The following is a 15,122-nucleotide window of genomic DNA, read 5'->3' as shown; positions in this document are numbered from 1 at the left end:
TTTTCAATACCTTTAAAAAAAATTGTTTGTATTTGATATTTGTTTTTAAATTGGGCCGAGACACACAGTGAGGAGGGTCTGGTGGGTGGGGTCGAGTTACAATGGGGGTAGGATATGTAAAAATCATGATCATAGACATATAAACATTTTATTTTCAGTTTTTTCCCCATTTATTTTCGTCTTTATTTCAATTAAATGTCAAGTATGCTATCCAAGAAGCCATGACATTTCTTTAAGAACCACCCAATTAACTTGATTTATTAATTTACTCATCTTCTAATAAACTAACCTCAATATTAGAATGAATGATCTAACTTTACATCTCCATCCTATTATAATTAACTCACACATGTCTCACATCAGCAATGGTTATTCAATTTTCTTGCGTTGCCCCCTCCTCATCCAGTCCTCTATTCACCACCACGACACACTTCGCTGTGAGTTTAGGCATTGATTTGTCAATTACTGATTGTTTTCTCTTTATGACAGTCATCCTTGGCAGGGGAGGATTGGGTGGTGGTGCTGGTGGAAGAGGGTGGTGGTTGGGCGAGGTGATGATTATGAGTCAAGCATGAATTTCTGAGTAGTGGACCTGCATCCAAAGTGAAAGTTCACAAATAAATGTGCATTAAAGCATGTCCATTAAATGAAAGTATTTTAGTAATAAATTTCCCAACCTACCATTTCTTCTGCTCTTTTAATGGAAATGAAAACATTCTGAATCCAGAATATCTGTATCCATTTCAATGATTATGGAAACCCATGTGATGGAAGCCTTTCAACGATGGAAACTCTTGTCTTCTTTTTGCAATGGCAAACTAACTGGACCGATAAATGTTATTTTATTTTTCGGCTTTGAGAGGCTCATTTGAATCACCCAAAATCTAATGCTTTCCAAGTTTACCGATAATATAATCCTGCCCACAGCATTCTGTCACCATTCTTACCGACTTTCATCAAGCCTCGTTTACTTAATTTTTTTCAAACACCACAAGACTTGTCTTTCTCACAACAGTTGTTAGAATTCGACTTCACATCATGCTTCCCAAAATTGGCTCCATTTTGTGTTTAGTTGGGAGACTGTGCAACTATTCCTAGCAATAAACTTCAATCCTTTCCGGTTTTTGAGCCGACGGTTGATTCTCTCCGGGGGTCTCAAATATATGTTTCTGGTTGTTGTGTTGTTTTTATTTTGACTGGTTATTTTGTTGCCTCCATATTTACTGCGTGTTCCTAGTTTGGTTTGGTTTCAAAGTTTGTGCTATTTGGTGAGTTTTCTTCGGTCTTGTCAGATCGGGTTTCCCTGAGGCCTGCCCGTCTTCCCGTCTGTCTGCATGATCATGTTTATTTGTATTTTCTCCCTTTTACCTTTCACCATCAGTTTTTATTTTCTCCACTTTTTCCACCACACTCCTTCTATCCCTTGCAAATATACTCTGTTTCATGTCTTAAAATATTTTTTTTAAATACAACAAAAAAAACTTTTCCCTTCTCACCTTATACCCCACTTAACCACATGGCTTCCTGTACTCACTGTTCTTCTTCCATCTCTCCTCTCTTCCCTGCCAATCCCACTCTGATCATGAAGGTCTTGACCACACACCTTCACGACCTCTTCTTCAAACTTTTCCTTTACTCTTACCGCCTCTTCCCTAATCTTCAAAAAATGAAAAATGGTCTCTTACAGTGAGTGAGTGCTTCAACTTTCCCTCTTCTTCTTCTATTCTTCAAAATCTTGTATTCAATTTGACCTTTCTTTCATCTCTTGTCTAAAAATTCCATCGGTTACAACGCTTCTTTGCGCCACTCTGTCAATTCTTCTGCACTCCATCCATCTTCCAAGGTATTTAAAGGAATCTCTGACCGACAAATTTTAAAAAATCAAATTTTGCAATACTTGTTCGTATTCCATGAAGGCCCTGTTACACGTTAACGTTTTAACCAGCAATGGCAACGTATAAAAATGTATGTAAAACGTTGGCGTACGCTGAAATTTTGATGTTTTTTTTTTAAGTTTTGGGCGTATTCATAACGTGTTGGTCGTATGCATAACATATTAGTAAGGGGCACAGAACGTTTCGTTGTGTTATTGATAACTTTTACCAACGAATGCTTAGCCTGTTGTCGGCGTTCACAACCTATGCCCAACGATAGTTCAACTTACGCATAGCGCGCTGCATGTATCGCCGACGAACTCATGGCATAGCCTGTTAAGAACCTGCCAGACGCCGATTTAAATCATAACCTCCTGAGAATTTGAAGTGTCAACATCGCAGTCAAACCTTGACGATTTTGCCAGCGTATGCCGGCCTATGAAAATGTGTCTAAAACGCTAGGCGCACGTCAAATACGGTATAGGTAAGTTGTGTATATGTTAAGAGTAGGCTGGAAAACAATGAAGTACGCTGTCATATTACATGGTACGTGTAATACGTCGTGAAATTTCAAGCATGCTGAAAATTTTACGACGTACTCGGCGTATGGCTAACACGTTCCGCATGCGTTGTCATATGTTCCTGGCACGCTCCGCGATCGTTTACACATGACGGACACACGTTACTTGTAGGTTACTCATAAGTCGAAACACGTCAAGGTAATTTTTAACATACCCGCAACCTAATTTTCAACCAATGGGTAACGTCCTTTTAACCTATGAGTAGCGTGCTCTGAACCTATGTTTAACGTGCTTGAAACCTATGAGTAACGTGCATTGAACCTATTTGTAACTTGCCTTGAACCAATGACGAGCATGCTATGAACCTATGAGTAACGTGCGTTTAACCTATGTGTAGCATGCTTTGAACCTAAGTGTAACGTGCTTCTAACCTTTGAGTAACATGCTATGAACCTATTTGTAACGTATCTAAAACGCACATTGTCGTATGTAGACGAATTAGATTGACGTCTTCCGGACGACCACAGCACTTACTGAACGTGTTTCTAACTTACAGCTACCATATAATGGCATCTTGGCAGCGTTAAGGGGAATTGGTATATGCAAATGGGCTTCACAAGAGGAACCCATCTTTGTTCCAGACTCCATGTTGAGTAGATGTCAATGCCAGTAGTATCAGTAGTAGTAATACTATTAGTAGTAGTTGGTGTGCGTGACAGTAGTAATAGTAGTCGTTGTAGTAGTAGCATTGATAGTAGTAGTATGTCTATGTCAGTAGAAGTATGTGAGCGCGATGGGGAGGGTGTGGGTGATGATGGATCCTCTTATCGTCCACGAATAGGAGACTACTTTGCACCATTGTTCGATGTTCTTTTCGGCTAATTTTTTTTTCCTCATTCCCACGATGAAATATTTCTTTGTTTTACTTTTTAAAGTATTAAAAACGACTTTGACAAATGCATAATGTACTAGTAATGAACACAGAACGCTTCGATAACTTATCGATAATTATACCAACGATTGTTTATCGTGTTTTAGTCGTCCACAACCTATGTCCAACGATAGTCTAGCGTATGCATAGCATAATAATTCCCAAGCACGTTATTCATAGGTTATAAATAAGTCACGTGTACCCTAAACATTACTTTTATGTATTTCGACGTATGAGGAACTTTCAAGTAGCGTGTTGCGAAGTGTGAACAACGTTCGTGTAGCGTGCTTACAAAACGTTACTCATAGGTTAGAAATAAGTTTCGGGTACGCGAATGTTACCTCTACGTGTTTCGACTTATGAGTAACATACAATTAACGTGTGTCAACGATCGCATAACGTGCCTACAACTTATGGCCAGCGTGGCAGAACGTGTGAGCCAAAGGCCAAGTACGTCGTAAAATTTCAAGCATGTAAAATTATTTGAACAACCAAAAAGTACAACGTTTTAAACCAGCGTAATACGACCTATGGTGGTGTTTTTCAGCATACACCTAACGTATACATAATGTAGCCATAACGTATTTGACGTGTGCCAGCGTTTTAGACAAATTTTTCATAAATCGGCATACGCTGGCTAAATCGTCAAGGTGTGACAGCCCCTTTATTAATCGATCTTTTTTTTCCAATATCAGTGCAAATTCATCCCACCTCCTTCAATCGACCTCCTCCTAACTCCTTCATGTTATACCCCTTCCTTACCCCTCCCATTTGCCCTCCATCCCAGGATCTCTCCACTGTCCTCTGCCTTACTAACAGTTTCCCCTCTGGTATCCCAAACTGGATGGTTTTCAAATGTCACACTCATTCAGCACACGACTCAATATCTCTATCAGGCTCTCTCTTTCCTCTCATCACATCTCCCGCTCTTCTTGTTCTTGTTCTTTCACATCATCACATCATCACATCAAATCATGTTCCTCCCCCTGCCTGCTCCCATCTATACCATACTAAAACCCTGCCTCATCCTCCTCCTTTCCCCACCCCTCCCTTCTCCCTCCTCCTCCATGACCATGCCTGTTCTCATCGTCTCCCTTCCCTCTCAATTCAGCCACCTCCTCCCTCTTCAAAGCAAACTTCATTCTCTTCCCCTCCAAGCTTTCCGCTCATCCTTCTCAAAAGCTCCCCCAACACCTTTCTTCCTAAATTATCCTCCCTCACCCTTCTTCCCCAAATGTCCCCCCTCATCCCTCCCCTTCAAATCTCTCCCCTCACCCCTCCCCTTCAAATCTCCCTCCCCTCTCCCCCTTCTCAAAGCTGCTCCCCCTTTTCCCACCCTCTCAATTCTCATCACACCTCCCCTTCTTCCCACCTCCTCAATTTTTGTTCTTCCCCCACCCACTCCCATCTCCACAATGCCTACACCCAGTCCTGTCCTTCCCCTCTCCCCACCCCTTCCTCCTCCGTCCTCCTCAATGGCCGATTGGCCGTATCTGATGTCATCGTCTCCCCTCTCCCTCAAAGCTACCTTCTCACCCCTCCCTCACACATCAACTGCCTCCTCCCTCTTCAAAGCAAACTTCTCTCTCTTATAATTTCTAAAAATTATACACCCTCACCTTTCTAAAAAGCTCCCTCTCCACCTTTCTCCCTCAATTATTCCCCTCACCCTTCTCCCTCAATTCTCCTTCCTCACCCCTCCCTTTCAAATCTTGACCCTCACTTCTCCTTCTCAAAGCTGCCCCTTTCACATCTACAAAGCTGCTTCCTTCCCCCAAACTCTCTCTTTCAGCTCATTCCTCCACCTCCTCCAATCTCCCACTTCCCTTTGCCCCCTCTCATTTTACTCTCCACTGCTACTCATCCCTTCACCACCTAGCCCTTTGTCCTCCAACCCATCCAACCGTCTCCCCTAGCAATTATACAATCTGTCAACAACACTCACCACCTCCACCTCTCCTCCCTCACACTACCCTCCACCTCCTCTCCCTTCCCTTTCACCCAAAGCCTCCATCCTCTCCCTTACCTCAAATGCCTGCACAGCTGACTGCCCACAAAAAGGCTGAATGCCAAAACTCTGAGTTTGCTTTGAAATATTGTGTCCCAAAGCCATTGCTGTCTGTGCACACCTTGCCCAGTTGCACCCAACTGTCCCTGGACTCTGTGTCCTTTTCTCCTGACAAGCTGGAGAGCTTGCTGTCAAACCTTGACTCAGATTCTGTAACCGGTCCAGATGGCATCAGCTCCCATGTCCTAAAAACCTGCTCTGCTGCTCTTGCTCACCCTCTGTTCTGTTCACCCTCTCATTTTCTCAAGGTCATCTGCCATCTGAATGGAAATCAGCTTACATTACTGCTCTGCATAAAAAGGTGCAAAAACAGATCCCTGCAACGACAGACCAATCAGCCTTCTCCCAATCATCAACAAGATTCTGGAATCCATTATTGCTTCTGACATAAAATCCTTCCTCTTTTCCAATGGCTTGATTTCCGATCATCAATTTGGATTTAGACCAGGTCGCTCAACCCTGGACATGCTGCTTCTGCTCTGCCAACAATGGATAGAGGTCCTCAATGCCAAACATGAGATTAGAGCCATCTCCCGCGACATATCGTGAGCTTTTAATATGGTCTGGCACCCTGCCCTGCTCACCAAACTCTCTTCTTGTGGTATCCAAGGCAATCTCCACTCATGGCTCACAGACTTCCTCTCCTGTCACAGTCAACACGTGGCTCTTAATGGAAATCTCTCGTCTCCTCTTTCTGTCCAGGCTGGAGTTCCTGCAGGCTGTGTTCTGGGCCCTGTGCTTTTTCTTGTTTTCATCAATGATCTTTCCGACTCTCTGGAAAATCCTCTATATCTCTTTGCTGATGACTCCCACCCTCTACTGTACCATCTCTCATCCCTCTCATCAGCAGGCAGCACCTTCTTCACTCTCTGCAGACCTGGCTAGAATCACAAGCTCGTCAAACACTTTGAATATCTCTTTCAATGCTGATAAATCTCATCCTCACACCATGTCTCCAAAAGGACTGTCTGGAACCACCCCCCCCATCTAATTTCTTAGCAATCCTCTTGGAGAAGTCCTTTCATTGAAGCTTTTTTGGGGTCTCACTATGTGCCATGATCTTTCCTGGGAAAGCCACATCTCCAAGCTGGCCTCCAAAGCCAGTCACCGACTGGGCATCCTACATTGTACAAAGTCCTTCCTTGGTACACCTGAGCTTTGAACCACTTACAAACCTTTCACCTACAGTCTGCTGGAGTACTGCTCTCCCATCTGGGGTGGTGCTCCTGCCTCACACCTAGCTCGACTTCATGCTGTGGAAACAAAGGCATTTAGGATCATTGGAATCTCCCGTGATGAAGCTGAGCCTTTGGGTGTCTCACTTTCTCTCACTGGAGGCAGGTCAGTGGTCTTTCTGTCTTCCACTGTCTCATCTCTGGCTATGCACCCCCCCCCTCATATTTCCGCAGGGTGCTCAAGGTCTGACAGCAACCCCCATTTTGTAAAACTGCCAAAATCAAGAATCACTCCTCACCTTCATTCTTTCATTCCTCTTTTTTCCCACCTCCAGAACAAACCTCCACACTCTCTTCAATCCCACTCCTCCTTCCAGGCCTTCAAAACAGCTGTTCACCACCATCTCATATGTCCCCCCATCCAATATTTTTTTTTAATCTTAACCACCCCCGTTAATCCACCCAAAACCCACCTCCTTCAAATTCCTTGTTTTCCTTCCTGAAAGTCCCTGTAGTACCATCTTGTTTACCCCGTGTACCCCACTCCATCCCACTCCCTTCCACAGATATCTTATTGTCTTTGTTCCCCACTATTTTGTACTTCCCTCTCCTGCCTTGTTATATGTTTCTGTGTATTAGCTCTTACACGAGCCTCAACTTGGTATCCAAAACATTATTATTATTATTATTATTATTATTATTATTATTATTATTATAAATCCACTGAAAATGGAATGCTTGAAGTATAATGTGAAACTGCTGCAACAGCTAGGTTGTCCATCCATTGCTCCTGAAGGTGAAGCAGTTGCTGAAAATTTTCATGGTGAAAAAAAGAGTGCAAGGCTGATGACTTTGACCTTTACGCATAAATAGTGATGTTCAAAGGTCGTTATAGGGTACCAAGGGAAAAGCACACAAGAGCATCAATTTGTGGGATTTGTGAGAGTTGAGACTGAGATAATTTCCATTGTCAATATATGTATGTGAAAGAAATTGCTCAAAATGAAAACGTCACCACTTGATTATGAGATAAGACTGCATGTTTTTGTTTTAAGGGAGGTCAATTTGTGCCAAATGTTACAAAATTAGCATTTGTTGTGATCAAATTATTTTCTATTGGCATTTGTTATTGTTTTCCCTTTCCTGTTACCTGGTCGTGGTCACTTTTCTTGGTCTTCTGAGAAATCTTCTTCCAAAAAGCGAAATGATCATTCCAGATTCATCTTTGCTGTCGTATATTTTATGTTCCTTGTTTGTGTCGATTGTTCTTCGTATTGAGTGCTCTCTACTGTGTATTTTTCATGCTTGTTCCACTTATTGTGATCCTCCATCTCAGGCTCAGATCGTTTTGAGCTGACCCATCCCACCCCCCCCCCCACTCCCCTAACCGCTTCCTATACCCACAACTGCGTCTCTCATTTTCATTGTCCCATGAGTTGTTGTTTGGTTTGTTTCTTTTCTGTTTCATCCACACTTTCCATTTCCTCTTCTTGCTGTATTTCATTGAGCTTGTGTGCAGCTTTTTAAACTTTTCCTCTTCCCCCTTGATCTCATTCTCACTTCTGTTCTGCTGTTGGTGTTTCCCCTTTTCATTTTGTTCCTTTCCATTCTGCTCCAGCTCTTCCATGAGACTCAATCGTATATACAAAAAAAAAACCACCTCCAAAGATCGAAGGTATCTTTGATGAGGAAGACTCAAAAATTGGTTTCCACAACAGTCAACTATTAGTAACATTTAATTTCTCTTTCATCCCACCACCTTTACAGCAGAGGAAAAAAAGGCCAAAAAGGCCAAAAAGTGTGAGTTTGACTTGAAATTCACTGCCCTCTTTCACAGTCTAAATTTATTTGTGTCACTTGCCCAAAGGCCTGGCCATCCAGTCATCAGCTTGAGTATTTGTTTTGGCAAACCTTTCCTTTTGGGTGTCAATGCCTGTAAAATAACAACATTCATAATTGTTGGGGTGATCTTGAAATAACAAGGAGCTGATATTCTAGGTCCCCCAGTATTTGAGTGGGATGAGGAATAGATCTGTGTGATATGAAAGCTAAATTTTGAAAGTTTTTTGAAATATCGCGCACACAAGCCAAGTTACCGAGATGATTGTCATGGCAACAAACTTCAGCCAATCACAGCTGTGATCTAATTAGGTTGAGATAATGGCATGAGGAATAGATATCTGTAAGATGAAAGCTAAATGCTCAAAAGTTTTTGAAATATCACGTACACAAAAATGCATGGACAGATGATTGGTCATTCTGTCAGTCGGTCAAATGGAGCTCCTTTTAATGTCTCCTGTCTCCAAACTTGTTGGAGGGGTGGGAGACAAAATTTATATATTATTGCAAAGAGCCCATTCTTATGAATGGGTTCCTTCCCCCATCTTGATGCTGTATTTGGTTGTCATGAGAATTGCTGTATTTTATCCACCAGGTGGTGGTAGACGACAGATTTACATCAAGAAGAATGGAGAGACTCCCCTCACCCTGCACTCTATATATGTATGTATATATATGTATATATATGTATATATATATATATATATATATATATATATATATATATATATATATATATATATATATATATATATAGTTACGAATTTGGGAATTCGATTGCACACAACATTCAGGTTCCTTCAGTCAGCTATGTCGATAAGTGCTTGTTCCCTAGATAGCTCACCTTCCATTGTTTAAATGTTCAGAAATCAATTAGATGCGCTGCGGATCAATTTGATAGTTAAGGAACGAAACAATGGAGACGTCCTTCCCCACTCTTCCACGAAGAGGAAGAAGAACCCTGCCGTCCCGTGACTCATGATGTCAACAACTCCATCCCACCCGTGGCTGAGCGGGGGATGGAGCACGAGGGCATGAGTCATGAGTCACGCCGGGAGCGGGGGAAGGGTGGGAGAAGGATAAGATGAGATCTTTTCTTTGTTCGTGGGCAGAGTTGGAGAAGGGAGTTGAGGGGAGTCGTTCAGCAGATCGTCGGGTCCTGCTTGGCTTGCATTAGGGTTGAGGCCTTCGGAAGCTTTTTGCTTTGGCTGGCTCAGTGAGCTTCGGCTGCGGCCTGGCTCGGGAGGAGGCTTTTTGCTTTGGTGGTTAAGCGGGCCTTCGGCTTCTGTTTGGCTCGGGAGAGCTTTTTGCTTCGAGCTGCTTTGTTTTGGAAAGAAGTTGAGCCGGTTTCTCGGCTCGAGCTGCGAATGGTGGCTTCTTATTCTTCTTGGTTCGTGGAGCTCTTTGTTCTCCATTTTGGTTTTCGGCTTGGTGCGACTCATCGACCTCTTCTTGGAAATGGTTCCTCGGGGAAGCGACGCATCGACTGGAAGGATCGGCGCCTCGTCTCACCAGCACGTGTTGAGAAGCGCGGGAGCTCGGGCGGGATTGGATCACACTCGGGCTCACGGCGATTGGATCCAGCTCGCTATCGCTGGAGCCCGGGTCCGAAAAACTTGAAGACCACATGAGGTGGAGAGGTTCGAGATAGGCTCTGGGTTTCAGCTCACCTGTCACCGAGCTGGAGCCCGTTATTAAAGGCCTCTGCCACCATTTCTTGGGTGTGTGTGTGTGTGTGCGTACGTGTGTCCGTGGGCCCGTCTTATAAGTAGGAAATTGTTAAGTGCTTTGTGTGCTGTAAATGTTTGCATTGCATTTCGTATAGACGGTCGTAGTTCTTTTGTCATGCTTTTGTTGCTTGTATAATTGCACACGTGTTTTGCCTTGTTTGATTGCATACGTGCTTTATTATAATAAATGTCCTTGTGTGAATGTAAACCTGTTCGTTGCATCCATTCCCTCATTGAACTGCCGTATTGAGATTGGAATAAATAGTTGGTTTCTTAATAGCCGGTAAAGTGATCGGGTCCAACAGGACTGCGCGATAATACCCCGCTGGCCCGCTCGGTTATCCCAAAAGGAAGCGAGCTGCTAAAGCGGCTCGTTTCCAAGCGGTCCCGTTGAGGTGCAATCTCTCGGTAACCGACCCGCGCGAATAAGTAGGTAAATCGAAGATTTGGCGATCAGACCCTGTAGCACAGGTAGAGTGCGGACAAGGTTGTGGTGTGGTTAAAAACACACCCGTGGCTGGTTTCCGGCGTTGATCCGGAAAGCCGCGACTGGATTGGCCATTCGGTGGGCGAAGCGACCGCTATTGGTTAGACGCGGTCGTTTGCATGCCAGCGGGCAGAAATCTACAACAATATATATATATATATATATATATATATATATATATATATATATATATATATATATATATATATATATATATATATATATATATATATATATATACTAACAGTCAAAGGTTTTAGAACACCCCCATTTTTCCAGTTTTTACTGAAATGTAAGCAGTTCAAGTCCAGTGAATAACTTGAAATGGTACAAAGCTGAGCAGTAAACTGGCAGAGGTTAAAAAAAACAAAGTTTAGGTTACCAAAAACTGAAAAATAATCTAAATTTCGGAGTTGTTAAAAAGGCCCTTTTCAGGGAACAAGTAATGGATGAGCAACTGCAGCTGTTCTGCATCAACAGAAGTAAATTTAGCCTTGAAAGTTGATGCAAACAATTCCTTCAGGTGTCCCAACTTTTATTGATTAGTTACAAACCCTCTGTCTGTATAAAAGCAGTGTTGGAACAGACTGTTGTGCTACACCCTCTGAAGCATTATGTGGACAATATTGCACTGCAGGAAGTAGTATATTGCTATCATAATGGCGAGAAAAAGACGATTAACAAAGGAAAACAGACAGACCATAAAAACCCTTAAAAGTGTAGGTCTTTGCTTTAGAGAAATTGCAAAGCCAGCCAACGTGTCAGTGAGTACAGTTTCCTACACCATCAAAAGGCACTTGGAAACTGGAGGAAACTCTGACAGAAAGAGGTCTGGTAGACCCAAAGCCACAACACAGTCAGAAGACAAGTTTCTGAGAGTCAACAGCTTGCGTGATAGGCGGCTCACAGGACAGCAGCTTCAACACAGCTCAACACTGGTCGAAGTAAGGAAGTCTCAGTTTCAACTGTGAAGAGAAAACTTCGAGCTGCAGGTTTGACAGGTCGAGTGGCAGTAGGAAAGCCATTGCTAAGATGACAAAATAAGAAAAAGAGGCTTGCCTGGGCCATGAATCACTGCCAGTGGACAACTGAAAACTGGAAGAAGGTCTTATGGACCGATGAATCTAAATTTGAAATCTTCGGTTCATCACGCAGGGTTTTTGTACGCTGTTGAGTCAGCAAAAGGATGGTTCCTCAGTGTGTGATACCAACTGTCAAACATGGAGGAGGAAGTGTGATGATCTGGGGCTCTTTTGCTGGATCCAGTCAGTGACTTAAACAGAGTGACTGGCATCCTGAACCAAAAGGGCTACCACAGCATTTTGCAGCGCCATGCAATACCCTCTGGTCTACGCCTTGTTGGTCAGGGGTTCATCCTACAGCAAGATAACGACCCAAAACATACCTCCAGGCTATGTCATAACTTCCTTTGAAGAAAAGAACAAGACTGTAGGCTTCAAATCATGGAATGGCCAGCACGGTCTCCAGACTTAACCCCATCGAGCTGGTTTGGGATGAACTGGACAGAAGGGTGAAATCAAAGCAACCTACAAGTGCAACACATTTGTGGGAACTTCTGCAACAGTGTTGGGAAGAACTTTCCGAACAATATTTGATTTCCATTGTCATCATTTAGATTAAATGACTTTTAGGCTACTTTGATGAGTCAAAATTTTAGATTAAATTTTATTCAATAAAACGATTCCATTATTTTTTTTATCTGCAATTATTTATTTGTTCTCTGCTTTAATTTCAGAGCACATTGAAACATTAAGCTACTTAAATTTCAGTAAAAACTGGAAAAATGGGGGAGTTCTAAAACGTTTGACCGGTTGTGTGTGTGTGTATATATCGATATATATATATGTATATATATATATATATATATATATATATATATATATATGTATATATATGTATATATATATATATATATATATATATATATATGTATATATATATATATATGTATGTGTATATATATATATATATATGTATATATATATATATATATATATATATGTATATATGTATATATATATGTATGTGTATATATATATATATATATATATATATATATATATATATATATATGTATATATGTATATATATATATATGTATATATATATATATATATATATATATATATATATATATATGTATATATATATATATGTATATATATATATATATATATATATATATATATATATATATATATATATATATATATATATATATATATATATATATATATATATATATATATATATATATATATATATATATATGAAGGTTGTGAGTCTGTTGGGATAGGTCTCCACCAACTTTGCACACCTTGGTTGGGTATTATTTGCCCATTCTAGTGCACAAAACAACAACAACAAAAAAACACAAGGTCAGTCAAGTTGCATGGGGAGCGTTGATGGGCAGGTATCTTCAAGTCATGCCACAGATTTTCGATTGGATTTCAGTTGGGACTCTGACTGGGCAACTCAAGCATATTTATCTTTTTGTTCCTTAGCCTCTCAAGTGTAGCTTTTGCTGTGTGCTTTCGGTCATTGTCATGCTGTAAGGTGAACTTCCGTCCCAATTTCAGTTTTCTTGCAGAGGACAGCAGGTTTTCCTCTTGGATTTTCTGTATTTTGCTCCATCCATTTTCCCTTCTACCCTGACACGTGCCTCAGTCCCTGCTGATGACAAACATCCCCATAACATGATACTGCCACCACCATGATTCACAGTAGGGATGGTGTTCTTTGGGTGATGTGCTGTGTTGGGTTTGCGCCAAATGTAACGTTTTGAATGTAGGCCAGAAAGTTCCATCTTGATTTCGTGAGACCACAAAACTTTTTACCACATGGCTTCAGAATCTCCGGAGAGGTTTTTTGCATACCTCAAATGGGACTTAAGTTGGGATTTTCTGACTAATGGCTTCCTGCTTGCCACCCTACCGTTCAGGCCAGACTAGTGGAGTGCTTGGGATATTGTTTTCACATGCACACAGTGACCAGTCTTTGCCATCAAGGTCTGTAGTTCTTTCAAAGTTGCCATTGCCCTCTTGATGGCCTCTCTGATCAGTCTCCTCCTTGCTTGGTCAATCAAGTTTGGAGGAACAGCCTGATCTAGGCAGTGTTGGGGGTGCCATATGCCTTCACTTCTTCATGATTGTCTTGGCTGTGCTTCAAAGGATATTCAAGGCCTTTGAAATATTTTTATACCCATCCCTTGAGGTCTTTTGAAAGCTCCTTCGTGCTCATGGTTGAGTCTGTGCTGTGAAATGCACTACCCAGCAGAGGAAACCTATCTGTCAGGTCAGGTTCGATCTGTGACCTGCTACAGGTACCATGTAAACCTGTACTAACCTGTTCCATGGCCGGGTTGTCGGCGACTAAACCGTCTCCCCCACCAGGTTTTCTGGTGAGGAGGGTGTTTGGATATGGACACCCAGCAGGATTAAAAACAAAACCTGTCAAAGGGCGGAGGAGCTCCTTGTGAGCCAACGGCCATCCATATCTAGTGCCCAACTGTGTCTACAGACGTCCTCCTGCAGTTGGGTCACTTCTTATTAGGAGGTTGGTGGCAGGATTTGCACTCCGGCCACCGTAAAACCCTTCATTCCGCAAAACACAAAAACGCAAAAAAATCTGAAAACCCACTCCGTGGGAGTACCTCCTGTGCAGCTTCCCTTCGCAGGGCAGCTCACCGGATGACGGGATTGGGGCAAAGCCTTCGGGACCCCCAATCTTTGATAGGAGGGAAACCACGGGGTAACATCCCTGGGTCAGATTGCGGGAGAGTGTGTCGGAGTGGTGCTGAGGTGTCGTCCACCAGACGGCGGTCTCCTTGGGTTAACCTGAGGCGGTCCCTTCGGGTGAGTGCCTGGAATGTCCTATCCCTAAGAGAGGATGATCACCTGTCTCTGTTATCATCTGAGCTCAAGCGTTTGGACATCGGGATTGCAGCTCTCTCTGAGGTTCGGAGACCGGATTGCGGCGAGATAATGGTGGGTGGTTACACCTACTATTGGTCTGGTCGCTCTGATGGTTACCATACCCAAGGAGTTGCTGTAGCTGTGTCCAATAAGCTGACCCCAATGATAATTGAGGTAACACTGGTCAACGAGCGTATTATGAGATTAAGGATTCGTCACTCCTTAGGTGTCATTTCCCTGGTCTCTGTTTATGCTCCGACTGAGGCGAGTGATCTCACCGTGAAGGATGCATTCTACGCCACACTCGAGTCTGTGGTTGATCAGTGCCCCAGACGAGATACACTTCTAGTCTTGGTGGATTTCAATGCATCGACTGGAACTGATAGGGACAGTTATGAGGTGTGTGTTGGTCCCCATGGGTCAGGAACTATGAACCAGAATAGCACTAAGTTCCTTGACTTTGCAAGAAGTCATGGACTTAGGGTGGCTGGTTCATGGTTTCAGCGCCCACAAGCTCATCGCTGGACTTGGTATTCCAACGCTGGTGGTGCGGCAAAGGAGA

The 15,122-nt window shown here is 42.6% G+C and overlaps 1 protein-coding gene across 12 annotated transcripts in view; it reads left to right on the top strand.

Annotated features, from left to right (window-relative positions):
* Positions 1 to 15,122, top strand: part of DLG2 (discs large MAGUK scaffold protein 2) — a 652,065-nt gene that overhangs the window by 449,770 nt on the left and 187,173 nt on the right. Inside the window, exon 9 of one of the 12 annotated variants that reach the window (XM_085889208.1) lies at positions 490 to 1,132. The exons of the other annotated variants lie outside the window; for them this stretch is intronic. Coding sequence (XP_085745334.1) covers positions 490 to 583 — 94 coding nt within the window. The 3' untranslated portion in view covers positions 584 to 1,132. Of the gene's footprint in view, positions 1 to 489; positions 1,133 to 15,122 lie in introns of those variants that run through there. 12 annotated transcript variants of the gene reach the window in all.

Source organism: Eptatretus burgeri, chromosome 7 (genome assembly GCF_056783735.1).
Source record: "Eptatretus burgeri isolate ZD-2024b chromosome 7, Ebu_testis_v1, whole genome shotgun sequence".
Taxonomy (NCBI): domain Eukaryota; kingdom Metazoa; phylum Chordata; class Myxini; order Myxiniformes; family Myxinidae; genus Eptatretus; species Eptatretus burgeri.
Note: the sequence above shows the minus strand (reverse complement) of the source record. Positions and strands in the feature narration are given on the sequence as shown.